The 17,612-nt window shown below is 37.9% G+C and overlaps 2 protein-coding genes across 2 annotated transcripts in view; one reads left to right on the top strand and one right to left on the bottom strand.

Moving 5' to 3' along the window:
• The window catches only part of LOC134822267 (neo-calmodulin-like), a 34,738-nt gene that overhangs the window by 5,336 nt on the left and 11,790 nt on the right, over positions 1-17,612 (bottom strand). The gene's annotated exons all lie outside the window — the stretch shown is intronic.
• Positions 113-13,756, top strand: LOC134822835 (uncharacterized). The gene is made up of 7 exons (XM_063834107.1): positions 113-183; positions 7,716-7,802; positions 11,064-11,111; positions 11,476-11,617; positions 11,754-11,831; positions 12,135-12,305; positions 13,515-13,756. The coding sequence occupies exons 1-7, from the start codon at positions 159-161 to the stop codon at positions 13,651-13,653; spliced, it is 690 nt and encodes a 229-aa protein (XP_063690177.1). The 5' UTR covers positions 113-158; the 3' UTR covers positions 13,654-13,756.

The raw sequence follows: 17,612 nt of genomic DNA, 5'->3' as shown, positions 1-17,612 counted from the left end.
TGCAGTGTTTATCCGTCCTGATAAGGCTAACATGCACTGTCATATTAAGTCCTCCAAGATAAAGTATGAGAGCCACTAAAGCACTGCGAAATAATATAGTTCGCGTCTTTCAAATAGAAGTTTACTGTGTGGGTTCGTTGTTTAGAATTAGGTGGAGAATGTTCTTTGAGTTCCATTACGGAAGTAAGTGCAATCCAATTTTGGTTGATTATTTGACTACTGAACCCCCCCCCCCCCCTCCACTACTGACCACCCCCCCCCCCCCCCCCCACTACTGACCTCCCCCCCCCCCCCCCCCTACTGACCACCCCCCCCCCCCCCCCCCCACTATTGACTGCTTCCCAAATGGAAGCATATTCTTTTATTTGGGAGGAAAGGCCGTTGGGTGGAAAGTCCGTGGTATTATTGTCCATATCTTTAAATTCAAGCCATTTTGATTTATACCTCCAAAGTTAAAATATTTTGGTCGCCTTGTTGATAAGTCTGACCACTTTAGTAGAAGACTGCATATCTCCTGCTACTAATATAGCTAATATAGGTTCGACTATCGGTATACTCGGAATAAATTCCAGATAAAATATCTGTCGACGCGATAACCAATTAAAAGTAAAATTATATGCCAAAATTGTAGTTTCTCTTAGAATTATGAATTAACAGAAAAGTATGCTCCATTTTCTTGACTACTAGACATTAGACATTACAGTCACTTAAAAGTATCCTTGAGGCTTTCTTTGCAAAACTAATTCTTTACAAAACTGATTGCTGCATTGTGATCGGTGTCTATGGCAACGTGGCATCCAAAAATAAGAGACAAAAATGTAGCATTCTTGACATGTCTCATACAATATATGATTAAAACGTGAATCAATCAAGGTGCCAAACCCTGTATCTTGTGTAACATATATTATTACAGATATTTCTGCATCATTACATCTTGAGTCACAAAACTATTGTCGTATAATAAGATCGTTGAAGCCTTGCTGGTGCATTTTTGGATAGCGCAAAAATTCCGTAATTTAAAGTTTGATACACTATGATAAAGAAGGCGTTTTGTTTTACTTGAGTTTTGCTCTTGCTTATTTGGTGGACGATTCTACTCTGAGTGCTGTTATTCGTTCTGCAGATCCGTCTTAGTCCTCTCATTTAAGTGATTGTAATGATCGCGACTAGCTGGACACGCCCTAAACCGTTCATTAAATTGACAGTCCTGTTATTCCTTGCATTTGAACAGTCAGTAGCTCACCCCTCCTATACCAAGACTGGCCTACAGTTCGGTCAGGACGAGGACAGCTTCATATTATTTAACCCGGACATGTCTCCTGTGAGTGAGGCTCTGTCCCTGTGTGCCTGGGTGAAGAGGGGCAGTAACCACCTCGGTAACTACCAGTACTGGCTCAGCTACACGGACCAGTACAACAAGAACGAGCTAGTTATCAGTGATACTGGCCACTTCTTCCTCTTCAAGGGGTTCACCTCGCGCATTGAGACGGACCTAAGTGTGGGAGAGTGGCACCACCTGTGTTTAACCTGGTGGTTCCCTAGTCTAGTGGGGACTGTGTACTATGATGGGGTGGAGATAGCATCAGCAACATCACGCCCTGGGAGGAGATTACGAACATCTGGAACTGTAATGCTCGGTCAGCTGCACAAGAAGTACGGTGGTGGGGGGATAAAGGATTACCATTTCTTTGGAGGTGAGCTTCTGGAGCTGAATGTCTTCAGCAAACAGCTGACCTCAGGGCAGATAAGTGAAATGTATGCAGAAGGTCTGTGCTCTAACTATTCTCAGAAGTTTGGAGCTGACCTGTATATAGGCTGGAAGGACATTGTTCAGCTGGGTAGAAATGGAACAATAACAGAGACAAGTCTGGAGTGTCATGAAGACCACCCTCCGACTACTTCTGAACCTATGGTGAGCTCTACTCCGGCTGTCCAGCCTATCAGGGTCAGTACCCCTGAAGAAGCGCCGTTAAAGTACACTGATCAGTATGAGTACACAGATCATCAACAGTACACTGATCTACTGGAGGAGGTAACTACTGTTCTTTCTACTGATATTACTGATAAAACCACTACTGATAAAACCACAACTGATATACTTATCACTTCTACTGAGAATAGTCAACTCGCTGATTTATTTGCTAATATTGAAGGCCAGGCTAGATTAGTTCGTTCAGAAAAAGGAAATAAATGGGGTTTTTTGTACGACAGCTACTTTTACCGCCAACAAATCACGGAAAGTTTTTTGGCTAGTTTGATCACCCGGCTGGACATGATTGTTGAATATTTCGGTCGAACAGTCGAGGAAACTTTAATCAATGACGATTTTATAGTTTGTATGGGCCAACGTTTGGACCTTCTCATTGAATTCTTCGGCCACACATTAGACGATAATTTGATAGGACATTTAGAAAATCATCACGCAACTGGATCAAATGAGTGTTCTGGATTTTTGTGGTCGCATTTAACTGGAATTGACTTTTGAAATGAACTTTTAGATGGACAGCTCTTTCTCTTTAATATTTGATAATATTGGTCTCTAGCAGGAAGTGCCCTCCGCGATTAATAATTATTTTTTGTATTGTATTTTTCTGTTCCAAACATTTTTCATGTAGTTTTTAAGAAAATGTCTATACAATTTGTCAATACTTTACATCGGAAGAAATGTATCTTTGTACAAGTACAAATCTGTAAATCATTATTATATCAGGTGGATTCGTGTAGTGTTATTGAGTCTCATGATTTGATAGTTCTTTCATTCAAATTTCTGATCGTTTCTGAATAGACTTAGTGAAGACATATTCTAATGGAAATAAATAGCTGAATAACGTATCGACATTTCTACGTCATACTCATATTCTGAAATTGTATTAATTTAGTTTTAACGATCAATATTTACAATAAAAACTTGACGACGAAATTTATTTCAAACAAAATATATAACTGTAAAATAGTTATCCACTGTAAAATAGATTTTTAACGAAATCGGAGCAAACATGAACATAAAACTGACCAAATTTATCAAATAGGGCTCATCTGAAAATTAGCGAACAGTGAATTAATATTATTTCAGAATATGAGTATGACTATGACGTAGAAATGTCAATAAGTTATTCAGCTATTTATTTCCATTAGAATCTTTCTTCACTGAATCTATTACAATTGTATTATTTTGCATTTAAGGACGGTTATTCCAATTAATATAACTAGCAGGAAACCGTCTTACTCTAAAGTGGTGTCAAGACTCAAGAGACTAAAATAACCATTACCTAATTAATTCGCGTTTTTGACACCACTGGGGGTCACAATTTTGGGCACTAAAATTCTTATTCCTTGGCCTATTTTTTATTTTTTCATGCTGATTTGAAAAGTATAAAAGCATGCTGATTTGAAAAGTATAAAAGCATTTGACCTAGTCAAAAATGTTTCATATACGGTTGTATATCTTTTACGGTTTTTGCGGAAAGTCGCGTTAAAGTTGATGCCGGATAAAGTTAAACACATATATATATATATGTAGGAGATACGAAGGAGATCTAGAATATGGCCCGCCTCATAGACCAGCATTCTGGGGTAGATTACGTGATGACATTTATATGGCTTGGCCCGGTACTGTTGAGGAATTATTACAATTCATGGAATGGCTCAATAGTATCCACCCAAACCTTTTGTTTACTTACGACTACTCTAGGGACGGCGTTGAGTTTCTAGACACCTATGTCTATGCTGTTGGTGATGTTGTCCACACCAAACTCTACTCTAAACCTAGTGACACCCACTGCTACCTTATCCCCACGTCATGCCATAGGAACCATGTTGTAAAAAACATACCTTTTGGAGTGGCGAGGCGGGTGAGACAGAACAACAGTGAAGACACTAACTTCTTGGAGCAGAGAGAGGTCTATACACGTTACCTTCTAGCCCGAGGTTATCATTCCAGTATTATAGAAGATGCCTTTAACAAATTTAGTGATATAGCTAATAGGAAAAACTTGTATACCCTTAAAGACAAGGATGAGTCGACTGCCTGTTTAATACCCATGGTGATGGATCAAAATCCAGCACTTCCCAACATGGGGGGCATTATCCATAAGTATAAGCACCTTCTCAACCTTGATCCGGCCCTGAAGAAGCTGGTACGTGCGGACAGTGTATTCGTGAGTCATCGAAAGAATCAAACTATCGGTGGCATGCTTGTACACAATAAGTACCGTGCCAGTGGAACTTTAAACTGTGATAATGAGAGAGAAACAACTGCAAGCCAGATCCAGGAACCAGACTCCGAAAGTCTAAGGGCGGTTCCCGGGGCTGTCGACCCAGGGTGCCATGCTTGTGGTAAATGTTATGTTTGTAAGCAAAATTTCCTGTCCCCCTGTTCCAATTTTAGTAGTCACCATTCTAAACAAGTTTTCCCTATAACTAAGTATATATCTTGTCAGAGTTATAACCTCATTTATTTAATGGAGTGTAAGACTTGTAAACAGTCGTATGTCGGTTATACTACCTCAAATCTCCCTAAGAGATTCTCTAACCATAAGAGTCACATAAAGAAAGGTATAAGAAGTTGTAAATTAGTTAACCATTTTTTAGATATTGATCATGATTTAGATTTTAGTACCATAGCATGCTATAATTCCTCACTTAGTAAGCACCTTTCTGTCATTATAGTAGACGCTTTAGTATTTGAGCCTAATATTAGTAAAGCAGACAAAGAAAAGGCTATGGAAGCTAGAGAGGGGTTCTATCAGACCCAATTGAAAACCCTTGAACGGTTTGGGGGTATGAACACCCTTGATAGTAACCATCTACTTTTTAAATCTGCCGGAGCTTAGTTTTAGTTTTAGTATATTTTGTAGATTTTATTTAGTTATACCATTATTCCAGAGACGTGCATATTACATTTTTTACTTAAGTATAAATTTTACAGGTTTTTGTTGTGATTTTAAGTGATTTTCCGAGAATCAGTTATCAGTATTTAGATAAGAGATAAGATAAGAGTACATTTTTAACGGCTTTCAGTTTCTTTTTTAAATTTCAGTTCATCAGATTTTCCCACTGCTTTTAGTTTGTATTTATTCTCAATTGTATATGATTCGTATTTGTTGTAATTACTTTAATGATATAATTTCTCAGAATTGATGTAAATAAACGATGCAAAGACTTTCGAAGATCTAATCACAACCGCTTTCTTTTATTGTGTAGAAGTCCAGCCATGAAATATATATATATATCGTCTCGCTTTATAATTACTAGCAGGAACCCGTCTAACCCTAAAGTGGTGTCAAGACTCAAGAGACTAAAATAATTATTACCTATTTAATTCGCGTTTTTGACACCACTTGGGGGTCCAAATTTTGGGCTCTAAAACTCCTATTTCTTGGCCAATTTTTTATTTTTTCATGCTGATTTGAAGGCCATTAAAGCATTTGACCCAGTCAAAAAAGTTTCAGTTGTATATCTTTTACGGTCTTTGCGGAAAGTCGTGTTAAAGTTGATGCCGTGGTGTCAGTAAAATGGCATGGATAAATAAATATATATATATCGTCTCGCTTTATATATAGTAAGATATACCGTATAGTAAGATTTCCTTTTGTTTGGGAAAGAGAGACACTGGCAGCGATCCACTCTACCCATGATTATGGGTTTTGTCAAATATCATCTCTTCTTGATTATGATGTCAGGGTACTTTACAAAGTCGAAATCTAAACTCATAATTTTACTAAAAAGGAGGTAATTTCAACGATTTCGAAATTTTACCTTTGAAAACATTTCCTTGTGTTAAAGTAGGCATATCTGTCAATAACTGACTGAATAAGGCTTTTTAATAACTTTTTACTCATCCAAGTTGGCATTAAATTCATATATAATGCCATTTAACTGTCATAGGAAAGCAAAATTTGTTCGAAATCACGAATGAGCAAAATTCTCACCTTGTGCACGTGCAAACTTTGAGCGGACGTTGTTTGATAAGCATGCAAAGTTTCACAAGATTTCAAAAAGGACTTAGATCACAACGGGACTCCAAAGTTGACAGAAAATGGTAAAAATAGCAATTTTCAGTGATTTTAGCAGTTTTCTATCAATTTGGGCGTGTCCCCACGTGTGCAACTTTTCGATTTTCAACTTTGAAACCAGCCTAATGCACAATATAGTCCTATAGGAAGCAGAACTGAGCTCCACAACCCAAGGTATGGCCCAACACCAGAGAATACTAAATCGCAAAATTGACGTTTTTATATAACAATTCTTTAAAAATGCACTAACTTCAATGACAAATATCTTCATGAAGGAGCAAACAAAGAAAACTTCTCGGTAGATGTTCAGAATGCTTGAACAATTATCTAACTAACTTGATGCCTCTGATAATGAATTCGATCGCCCCTTATCAAATAGGCCTCATCAAAATTGAAAATTAACGAGTAGCGTGACGTGTACAGGAGATAAAAGATTAAAAGAGATAAAAGAAATTAATGTCCATTAATTTTTAATGTATTAATATGTAAATATTGATCGTTATGATTGAATTAATACTATTTCAAAATATGAGTATGACGTAGAAATGTCGATACGTTATTCAGCTATTTAATTCTTAATGGTTTTAAATTGATTTAAAAAGTTGTTGCTTTGTAAAAAATCAAGTTTCAAAAATTGTTAATTTGATGACGTCATCAAGTGGTGATGATGATGTTAAATTATTTTTGACCAGCCTAATGCACAATATAGACGTCCTATAGAAAGCAGAACTGAGCTCCACAACCCAATACAAGGGATGGCCCAACATCAGAGAATACTAAATCACAACTTTTGTATTTTTATAAAACTTTTTTTTTAAAGCACTGACTTCAATAGCGAATACCTTTATGAAGGAGCACACTAAGAAAATTTTTCGGTAGATTTTCAGAAGGCTCGAACAATGCCTCAAATTTTGAATAAAATTACTCCTTAATAGTTTAAAATCGATTTTAAAAGTTGTTACTTTGTCAAAAATCAAGTTTTAAAAACGGTTAACTTGATGACGTCATCAAGTGGTAATGATGACGTTGAATTTTTCTGTAAACTAAAGTCTAAACAATTATTTTCAAGACCTGTGGTCTGAAATGGCTGTATCTTCAAAGCTTTTGAATCTACGGACACTTGAATATAGGCTATAATTGACTGCCAAAGCGTCTATATACATAGATAGATATACTTCACAACAATCTGTTGTAAAACAGGTATTCCAGAAAACCCATTTCCCGATACACCTGAAACTTGAAATTTTTTCAAACAGTCGATTTGGTCGAGGTATAATAGACGCCCTACAAGGTATAGACGCCCTACAAAGTTTTTAAGGCACCTGGATATGGCGATTTTGGGTTTTTTACCGAATTTCGTATAACAGTGCTGGCGAGTACCATTGCGCAAATTTCTTGAAAACCTCGACATAACTATTTCTTATTCCTGTCATCTTTGACATTGAATTAGAATGTTTTGAACTTAAAATATGCCTGCTGAACTACTTTCGGTGAGTCTTAATGCCTGAAAAACAGTAAAGGGGACATAATAGTTATATATATAAGGGGGTTAATAGTATAGTGAGTGTAATGGTGACGGTCGTGCTTGCCAGCACAGTGATGAAAGAACTATTATTATATGTTAAAATTAATTTATCGTACGAAAATTTTGGCCTAAAATATTAATTTTTCACTAACTAAAATGAGAAACAAACTGCCCAGGTGACACTAAGATTCTGCTGAACAGTCAATGCTATGTAAAACATCTACTGTTCTATATCAAACGGAAAGCTGGACTTAAAGATACTGGTAAGAATTATAAAGTAATATAAATCAATAGTCCGGAAATTTCTTCTCTAGAGGTTGTTGTTTTGATAAAGTTCTGATCGTATTTTCAAAGGAATACATACTAATTTGGCTAATTTATTGACATAATAATGCTAACGCTGGACGCCGACTAATTTGGTGCCAAAAGTAAACTTCCAATGAATATAATAATACGATGACAATTACCACAAGGAAATGATACAAAGTTAAGTAAATAAATAGTCGCACAGTCTTATCGGTACAATCAACATTCAATGTCATTATAAATGTGCTTATGGCACTGCAGTCTGTAATGGATAAAGTTGGCAGCTAACACCTACAAAAGATCTACTGTACGATAAGTATAAGATATTAGAGGTCCCAGTGGTGCTGTTTGTTAGATCTAGAACCAGATGATAATGGTATGTGTTACTGCGCGGCGCGGTACGCACGTGTAGGACTGGCACTTGTTCCTTATATGGGCATCACGTGCCCCACTTTACTACCAGTGTTACCCACCCCACTCTATACCCCACTCTACTACTAAAGCACCATTATATAGTCTTTAGTATTAATCTGTAGATTACCGAGTATTTTACAAAATTTACGGGCCATTGTAGCCACATAGCTGGTATTTATCAATAGGGCAATACACCAACGACAATCAGTACAGTCATGAGATATGATATAACTTAGCAAATAATTTATATAGATTAAGTGATAACCTTAGATAAACAAGGATACTGGATGGACGAATGGTAAAATGACTGTCAGATGACATTTATAGCCAGCCCCAAGTTATTAGGAACTACTCTTTGTGCCTTATTACTTGACGTAACTAACACTATTGTCAGCTAATTGTACCTGTAATGCACCGCCGGTAAAGGTGCCCAAAACAGGATATTAGCTGTAATCTAGTGTTATTGACAGGCTGGGTCACCATCCATTAACTCAAGCAGTGATCATCCTAAAATGGCGTGTCTCTTGTAGAGACCTGCCTTGGTAATAATGAAGGGAGACGGCTGGTAAATTAGTAGTTTTAAAAGTGAGGGTCCCACGTTACCTGGGGACCCCAGGCTATTATGTTCATAAAATAAAGATTCGGCGGAATGACAGGCTGAGCGCCGCCCAGTAATGTCCCACGCAGTGCCAGGTGAAATAGGGTTTCCAATGACAAGCGTGTGTTAACTGCAAATATTTAACAGTTATAGTGTTATACCCTGACTAGTCTAGACTGAAGCTAAAGTCGGAGTAGACTCTACAACACTAGACTCCTAACGGCCACATTTTCTAAACGTAATGTCTAGCTTTACAAAAGATTGTCCAACTGCAAAGCATAAAGAGAAACGTTTTATGTCAACTGGGTGAGTGCGCACTGTGCCGCATAGTGCCCACAGTCTGTGCGCTTAAACCTTGGACGGGGTATTTACTGAGAACGTGTCAGAAAGTTTTACTCTGATCTGAAAACATTCCCGTCTATAAAACTTCCGCCCTGGGGTTTAAAAATTGGGATAGCTCAAGGGACCCAGGCCATCAGAAAAAAATTTGGCTTGGGTAGAAATTTTGGCTATGGTGCATTTTAGAGGATTTAAAAAAGAGATTAAATAAGGTTGAAATTAAATAATACGCGAACATTAAACTTAAAAGTCGTTTTGATTCAAAACGCTCCTGGATATCTGGTAAATTAGAGCTAGTTCCAAATGAATTTAAATATTGGGAGCTGGTTTTACTCACCACCTTGGATAAGACACATACCGGAAAAAACATATACTACTCACTACTGTATATAAGTTATACATAATATAACAGGAATTGTAGCTAATTGGACTTCGACTAATGCCCAGCTCTATTCCTCTCTCCGTACAGACCAAATATACTAGAGTTACTTAATGGAGGGAGGTAAGTGGCAACAATTAAAAGTAGGATTAAATCACGCATTATTCTAATATGAAATGCAACCTTGAATTTGCTGGACCTCTCTTAGTTGCACCTTTACCCTTACACGCTGCATTTAACTCTCCAGGACTCACTATGACAGTGACACTGGACAAGTTTCAAGGAAGGGCCATTACCAGAACAAACTACCAAATAATTCGCAAATCCCTGATGTAACAGAAACGAGTAAACATCGTTCAATTATTGCAGAACGATGATTTAAACCATTTAATAAATGGTGTTGAACTACCTTATCGGACCTTATTTGGACGGACATTACTTGAACGCTGGAGGCCCTAGCGTTCATCTTAATGTCCGTTCAAATAAAGTCCGTTCAATTAATGTCCGTCCAAGTTAAAGTCCGTTGAAATTTTTTCAAAAATTTTTCCATTTCGAACTTTTTGTCCAGAATATGACAACTTTGAGAACTTGATTGTGCCGTAAGTTAACGATGGAAAGGTTCTCCTTGGTCTGCCGGAGGCACAGAAAATTCTACCAGTATATGATGTTTTCAAGGGTTACTTGGCGGAAAAAAGTCAACGAAATTATGGCACTCAACAATATAGTTCATGAACTAGTCCCCGCCAACATGACAAACTTGTTCCAGCCTCTAGATATTACGGTAAAATCGTGTTTCCAAGGACATTGTCCGACGTTGTTATATTATAGTTCATATTACTCAGGGGAGGTAATGGAACAGTGCTAGGAAAGCTCCACGTGATGTTAAGGTTAATCTTAAGTTGTCTAAGATAAAACCACTTCACGCCGAATGGTTTGTAAAAGTTAACACTGAAATGCAGGACCGGGGTAGTTTGATAAAAAAGGTTTCCATATAGCTAGAAATCACTGATGCTTTAAGCATGGACTATTTCATGCACGAAAACCCATTTGATGAAGATGATATGTGATATTAGACACTGATCATGTACACATATTTTAACATTTTTACTGCTCAATGACTGCTTTTCTTACTTACTGTAGAAAAAATGGATTTAAAAATCATTTGCTGAAATTTAAAAAACGTCAAAAAATTGAAAAAAATTCGGATTTTTGATGGTTTTGAATGCCTTCGAGCGTTCATATTAATGTCCGTTCATAATTATGTCCGTTCATGTAATGTCCGTCCAAATAAGGTCCGATAAGGTATATTAATCGTGATGTTGGGAATTAGACGAACGACCGTTCAAACATTCAACTTGTATCGCGGAGGAAGAAATAAATGAACGAATAAGGATCAAATTCAATAGACGGAAAAGAAAAAGCGACATGAATGTCAGGTTTTAGGAGTTGTCTGCTGGAATTAGGTTATAATCCCGGTTTTGTTTTCAGACCGTCTGGAGCTGTGCACTGCAGATGGAGTACTAACCAACACAATAGGTTCGTTTAACAGCAAGCTGATATTCTCTGTTTATATACTTACACAGTACTTCTAATGCTTCCTCAGTACTTACTCCTGACTACTTTGGAACCCGTGCCAAGAGACAATTATATTCATTTATTTTCAGACTTTGACACCGCCCGGGGTAAAAATTCGGGGACCTAATTTAATATTTCTTCATACTGTTCAAAAGACCATAAAAGCATTCAACCTAGCCAAAAACTTTTCGATCAAATTTTTTACGTCTTCGGGGAAGGTATAGTAAATAGTAAGATTTACAAGTACTAGCAGGATATTACAAGTATTTAAATTTGCTAATTTTCATTTGCTCTCCAAAAATATAAAACATTTGATACACCTCAGGACGACAGAACAAGTTTTTCAACGACATCAGCCCGGCCGCGTGCCGCCAAACGTTACTGGGAGTGAAGATAGAGGAGACGGCTGAGCACGTGACCTATACGCCGCTTCTAGATAACGCTTTCGAGATATACCCTAACATTAGGTAACCACTGAGGATCACTAGGAGCCTAACCTAAAGAGGGTATATATATATATATATAGTAGTCAGACTTAACAGAAATTGGGAAACAATATTTCCAAATTTTTGTACTTCTGCTTTAATTGCAGTTATATTTTAGAGAGAGCTTGGTTGCAAACGCGGCGGACTTGGTACGGACGGTATCACCAGACACCACACTACACTCTACTACACCAAGGTACAAAACAACCTACAACTTCTCATGACCTGCACCTCCTCTCAAATGCAAATAAAATTGGTGATTGTGAAAATTGCACCACAAAGTGCAAAGTACGGAGGTAGTTAAATTGAGTGAAGTGGTGAAGTGTGAGCAGTAATTGAGTGAAGTGGTGAAGTGTGAGCCTGCACAGCAGCGTTCCAACCCAGGTGTTGACCGGCTCCGCACCTTCACCCGCCATTCCAACGCTGCTTGCGTTGAAAGCGGCCTGTTTGAGTGTTCCTTTACTATATAGTTTTACATCAGACTATTTCACTATTTCAGCCGGAGATTGGTTCAGAAACACGGGGCTGTTAACCTGGTGTGTGACCATGACAACGAGCTGACGGACTGCAAGTTGAACTTTAAAATTGCAGCTTCTGTTTTATCTAAAGCTACTAAAAATAAGATAAAACCTGGCGTTTCTCTTCAAGTCAAACCTATGGAGAGAATCAGGTAGCTTTCTAAAATAGCTTTAATTTCATAGTTTATACTTTGGGGGACTTTTCGGACCACCAAGATTATGATCCCCAGGTCCATATCTACAGTACTTTTATCGTTCCTTGATCGCTACTGGTCTAATGTGTGTGACGGCTAAAAGCACACATCTATTGGCTGCGGACAGAATCCCTACCGGACCTTAACTCTAACCCTAACTCTAACACTTACCCTTGAGTTACTCTTGAGTTACCCTTACCTTACCCTAACCTAAGCCCTAAATCTAACCCTAATCTTAACGCTAACTCTAACTCTAACTATAATTCTATCTCTAATCCTAACTGTAACCCTTACTCTAAATCAAATCCCAACTCTAACCTTAACTCTAACCTTAACTCTAACCTTAACTCTAACCCTAATCTTAACTCTAATTCTTACCCTAACTCTAACTCTACTAGTAGTTATTAACTCTAATTAAACCGAGATAATAATTCAAGTGAGATGAGACCTAATTGATCTGATTCCACTTACTAGCCGACAAATTTAAAGTTTGAAAACGTTGCTACAGGTAAACGGTAGAAATTTGAAAACATTGCCACAACTAAACGGAGGAGGAGGTTTGAATTTGAAGAAACGGAAATATTTGCAGTCCGACATACTGTTCCGCGTTTGTTCAGCTAACAGTTACTTGTTAGAAAAGGCCGGCACGTTTAGCGATTTTTCAGCACAGGTGAGGTGCGGTGTTTGGACAACAGGACGTATATCACTACATCAGGATAGGATAATTTCATTTTTCCTCGCTGTTACAGTATATTTTCATGCAGGTTTTCTGCAGAATTTGCCTGTTTTACTGTGCCACAATATACCTGTCAGCGGTAGAACAAATTTTGCACCTTTTTTCGGAATTTGGAACTTACAGAACGAAAGTTTTTGTTACAGATTCAAACAGGCTTTAGCTACGGCCACATACAGTAAAACCCCCATTTAACAGGCTTCAGCTACAAGCACATCCAGTAAAACCCCCATTTAACAGGCTTCAGCTACAACCACATCCAGTAAAACCCCCATTTAACAGGCTTCAGCTACAACCATATCCAGTAAAACCCCCATTTAACAGGCTTCGGCTACAAACACATACAGTAAAACCCCCATTTAGTGCGCCCTGATTTTTCTGCACCGGGATTATGCTATATTATATTTTATGTTAATCTTAGCACTTCTCTTCAGACGAGGCAGCAACATGACGTCCGGGGAGGACACTCTGAGGGGACTTGTAACCTTCACTAACAAATGTGTTCACGTGAGAAAGACTGGGACCACCTCCTCACCCCCCAAGCAACGGCGCAAATCTGACGTAGTCAAATAGTCTTATCAGTGAGTGGTTGAGTGAGTGGTTGAGTGAGTGGTTGAGTGAGTGGTTGAGTGAGTGGTTGAGTGAGTGGTTGAGTGAGTGGTTGAGTGAGTGGTTGAGTGAGTGGTTGAGAGAGTGGTTGAGTGAGTGGTTGAGTGAGTGGTTGAGTGAGTGGTTGAGTGAGTGGTTGAGTGATTGGTTTAGTAAGTGGTTGAGTGAGTGGTTGAGTGAGTGGTTGAGTGAATGGTCGAGTGAATGGTTGAGTGAGTGGTTGAGTGAGTGGTTGAGTGTGTGGTTGAGTGAGTGGTTGAGTGAGTGGTTGAGTGAGTGGTTGAGTGAGTGGTTGAGTGAGTGGTTAAGTGAGTGGTTGAGTGAGTGGTTGAGTGAGTGGTTGAGTGAGTGGTTGCTTAGCTGCGTAAAGGCAACATTACATATAAGTGCGGCCAAATTTTGTGAAAAGTGTGATCCCGTACTTGCCTAAATTTGCTTAATGTGCAGGAAATTTGGCGAATAGAGCGGCTCGAGTGCAGCGAATATTTGCGAAATGTGCGGCAAAAGTGCGGCGAATTTTTTTCAGTTAGATCTTTTTGTGTTGGAAAGCTACTCAAACATTACTACGTAATGGTTATTTAATAATTCTTTCTATGAAAACGAATGAGTAATTGCACGGTTTACACAATGGTTTTTTTCCACTTTCATAGACTTTTATAAAGGGAAGAACTAAATTCCTGAGTCCTAAATGCAGCCAAAATACCTTCTTGTTTAGCAAACTACTGCTAGAATCGGATGGTGCAGGAAGTTTTCAAAAACGATCCATGATAATAGCAATAAATTAGTGTGAAAGCAGTCGAATAATCAGTGACAGTAGGCAGATCAATTACAGTGGCTACAGTAACTTGGTTACAAGAAATGGTATTTCAAGGATCTCTTTGTTGCTCTAATCATTTTTAACTGAAGACGACCCAGAACTCGTCCCAAATTTTCGATAGATTGTTGGTTTTTTATACCTAAAATTGTAAAATTATATGGGGAGCTCCAAATTGTGCGGAAATGTGCGGAAAACGACTGTTAGTTGAACTAATAGTTCGAATATGTGCGGGAAACGATTTAAAGTACGATTATATATGATGCCTCTGGTCACTGGTTGGGCGATGGGTTTTATTGGTTTTTTTTGCTATGAACTAACACTGATATTTCTGATTTCTATCGGTACGATTCTCTCGGTACGTGACGGTTTCACAGCTGACACTACTGTAGTAGTAGTGGTGGCTTTACCATTTACTGTCCAGTGTTGATTGATGGATGTTGATAATTGTCGACCCTGCGTTTTAACTAGTTGTTTGGTGGAGGTGGTAATGTCGTTGTAGACTTATCTTTCAACGACCAATGTTATACATTTACAATATAACACTTATATTTCATATTTTGAACAAATCCTACATATTTTGAATTCTAGGTACTCCGTAAGATGAAAATTTCAAGTTTTTGGATGTTGATATCCAAGGATTAATGGTTTTTTTTAAATGTTTATATGTTGATTATCAGACATATCTAACTAAACAAGTCTGTTAAGTTAGTATAACCTATTTAAAATTAGTTTCATTACCAAAAACAAAGAAATGTTTACTTTTAACACAATCAATAAATACAACAACAAAAACGGTAAACGCAAAACATCTGAGGAGTAACAACGGTAACATTTGTGAAATTTAAAATGTCCACAATGTTTGTCATGAGTATACACTATAACTATAAAAGCAAGAATAGTCTTTGTAACCCGGGGTATAAACTCGTTAGTTTCTTTTATAAGCTACCAGCTATACAATCATTTACATTCTCCTGTTCTGAACAATACTCGTGAATGTGAATAAATTATACTGAAACTCTTATAATATAAAAAAGTTCAACCGGTGGTGCCATGTTAAAGAAAACATTTTCAAAAGTATGTGACACATTTAATACGAGTATTGTGTTCAGCGCAGGGATGGCAGTTTGATAACCTTCAAATCGTACTTGGCACGAAGTTCTTTAGTGCTTGTAAAAGTGTGGACTCTCTTCACTGTTCTCCTCACTCGCTCTACCTGCCATATTTAATATTCACTAAATGTGGGACTACTACTATACTCATATCAACACTGGGTGGTTGTAAAAAATTTAATTTGAATTTAGACTAATCGGTAGTCGTTTAGAAGGTTAGTGTTCGAATGTCTTGTCAGGTTCAAGGATTGTCCAGAAGGGGGTTTTCTGTTTCCGGAACCCTTTTTTTCGTGAAGTTTTGGGCCTGAACTCGAGCAATAAGAGTATGTGAACGGTCCCTAAGTGGTCCAGTTTATGACGCATGCTCTCATAAAAGATATAGAAATTTCAGACCTTAGGGCCTTAAGATAGTTGTTTAAATGGTGGCTTAGATTATGTTTAATGGTTTTCTTACGACATCGTCACCCCTTTAAGTTTACTAGCAGGAACCTGTATAACCATAAAATGGTGTCAAGACTCAAGAGACTGAAATAATTATTACCTATTTAATTCGCGTTTTTGACACCAACTGGGGTCCAAATTTTGGGCTCTAAAACTCCTATTCATTGGCTTATTTTTTATTTTTTCATGCTGATTTGGAGGCCATTAAAGCATTTGACCCAGTCAAAAAAGTTTCAGTTGATATAGTAAGATAAAGTCATTATTTTTTTCTAATGTGTGAAATTTATTTTAGTTGAATTTTGAGTACAAACCTCTTTACGTATCCTTGGTAGCTCAGGAACCCTGATTTTATCAAACATCCTGTCTTCGCTCCCGGATAGGGCATCTTTAATGGCTTTCTTGCTTTCAGTATCCTGAAATTGAGGCTAACTTTAACAACCACGGGAGTATACTCTATTCGTTATAATTGCGGGCGGCCATAAGATTTTGCCCATTCTGTGTAGTCCCTGAAGATGAGGGTATGAGCGTACAACCCCCCCCCCCCCCCCCCTCCCCAACAACCTATGAACTGTTACAACCTTAATCTTTCTATTTTATAGGAAGCTGGGTAAAACCGCAAGAATTTACGATATAAAAACTTGTTTGGTCACTTTGTCATGGAAGTGGAATCATGATCATCTTTACTTAATTCCGTTCTGAATCTGTTTATACTGAATTTGTTAATATAACCTTAAAATTCCACCACTTAGTCGGACTATCTTTGGAGCGGAGATTTCTCCGGGCGCAAAGTTCGCTGGCATATCGAGCACTCTGATAAGAAAATTCGCAAAACTTCATTGTAGTCGACTCAAGTAGGAAACACTGCACAATCAACGCGAAGGTAAAAATTATTGGCTTTGACTGCTTGGTGCTGAGTGGGTCTCCTATTTTATACCACAACTGCAATTTAGCATTGGCAGTCTTTGGCAAAGAACGAGGGTATGAACTAAGTGTATGAGCGTCCAGTAGGCCGATGAAATGTTTATCTTAACGTTGACAATCAGATTACTTGAGATGAGGGGGCCAGCTCGGCCACTAGCAGCATTACATCAGGGTCACGTGACCAACTTAACATGTCACGTGTTCTAATTCTTTAAATTTGTGCATGAAAAAAGACCACGGGAGTCCTGACATGGTCGTTCAATCAATTTCGTTTAACTTTTTCGGTAGCACCTTGGCGGTATGGAGATCGAAACAATAGCAATTGCTGAGATTCATCATGTCATCGGAGCTGTAGACTTAGAATGTAGAAGGAATACAAAGGAATACAAGGAATACAAATTTAAAATCTTAAGTTACAGTAGTAACTGTTAAGATAATAACAATATCATAAGATTTAAATTTATTATATTAATATAACTTAAACTAAAGTGAAAAATAAATATTTTGGTAATGCTGTAATGCTTGAGCCAGGCCACTTTGCACTCGTTGTTGCGCAAAAAGAAAAAAAGCGCTGGTACAGTGATGTTCAATGTTCATGTACTCAGTACTGGCCAGAGAGTCGACGAATTTCTTGC

The sequence above is a fragment of the Bolinopsis microptera genome, chromosome 1 (genome assembly GCF_026151205.1).
Source record: "Bolinopsis microptera isolate Bmic1 chromosome 1, MBARI_Bmic_1.0, whole genome shotgun sequence".
In the NCBI taxonomy this organism is placed as follows: domain Eukaryota; kingdom Metazoa; phylum Ctenophora; class Tentaculata; order Lobata; family Bolinopsidae; genus Bolinopsis; species Bolinopsis microptera.
The sequence above is the reverse complement of the archived record's forward strand: the minus strand, read 5'-3'. Positions and strand labels throughout refer to the sequence as shown.

Coding starts and splice junctions, on each gene's coding strand:
- LOC134822835 (XM_063834107.1), top strand. CDS start 159: ATGTTCTTTGAGTTCCATTACGGAA. Junction 7,803..11,063: donor AGCTGGACTTAAAGATACTG/GTAAGAATTATA, acceptor TTTTGTTTTCAG/ACCGTCTGGAGCTGTGCACT. Junction 11,832..12,134: donor CTACACTCTACTACACCAAG/GTACAAAACAAC, acceptor TCACTATTTCAG/CCGGAGATTGGTTCAGAAAC.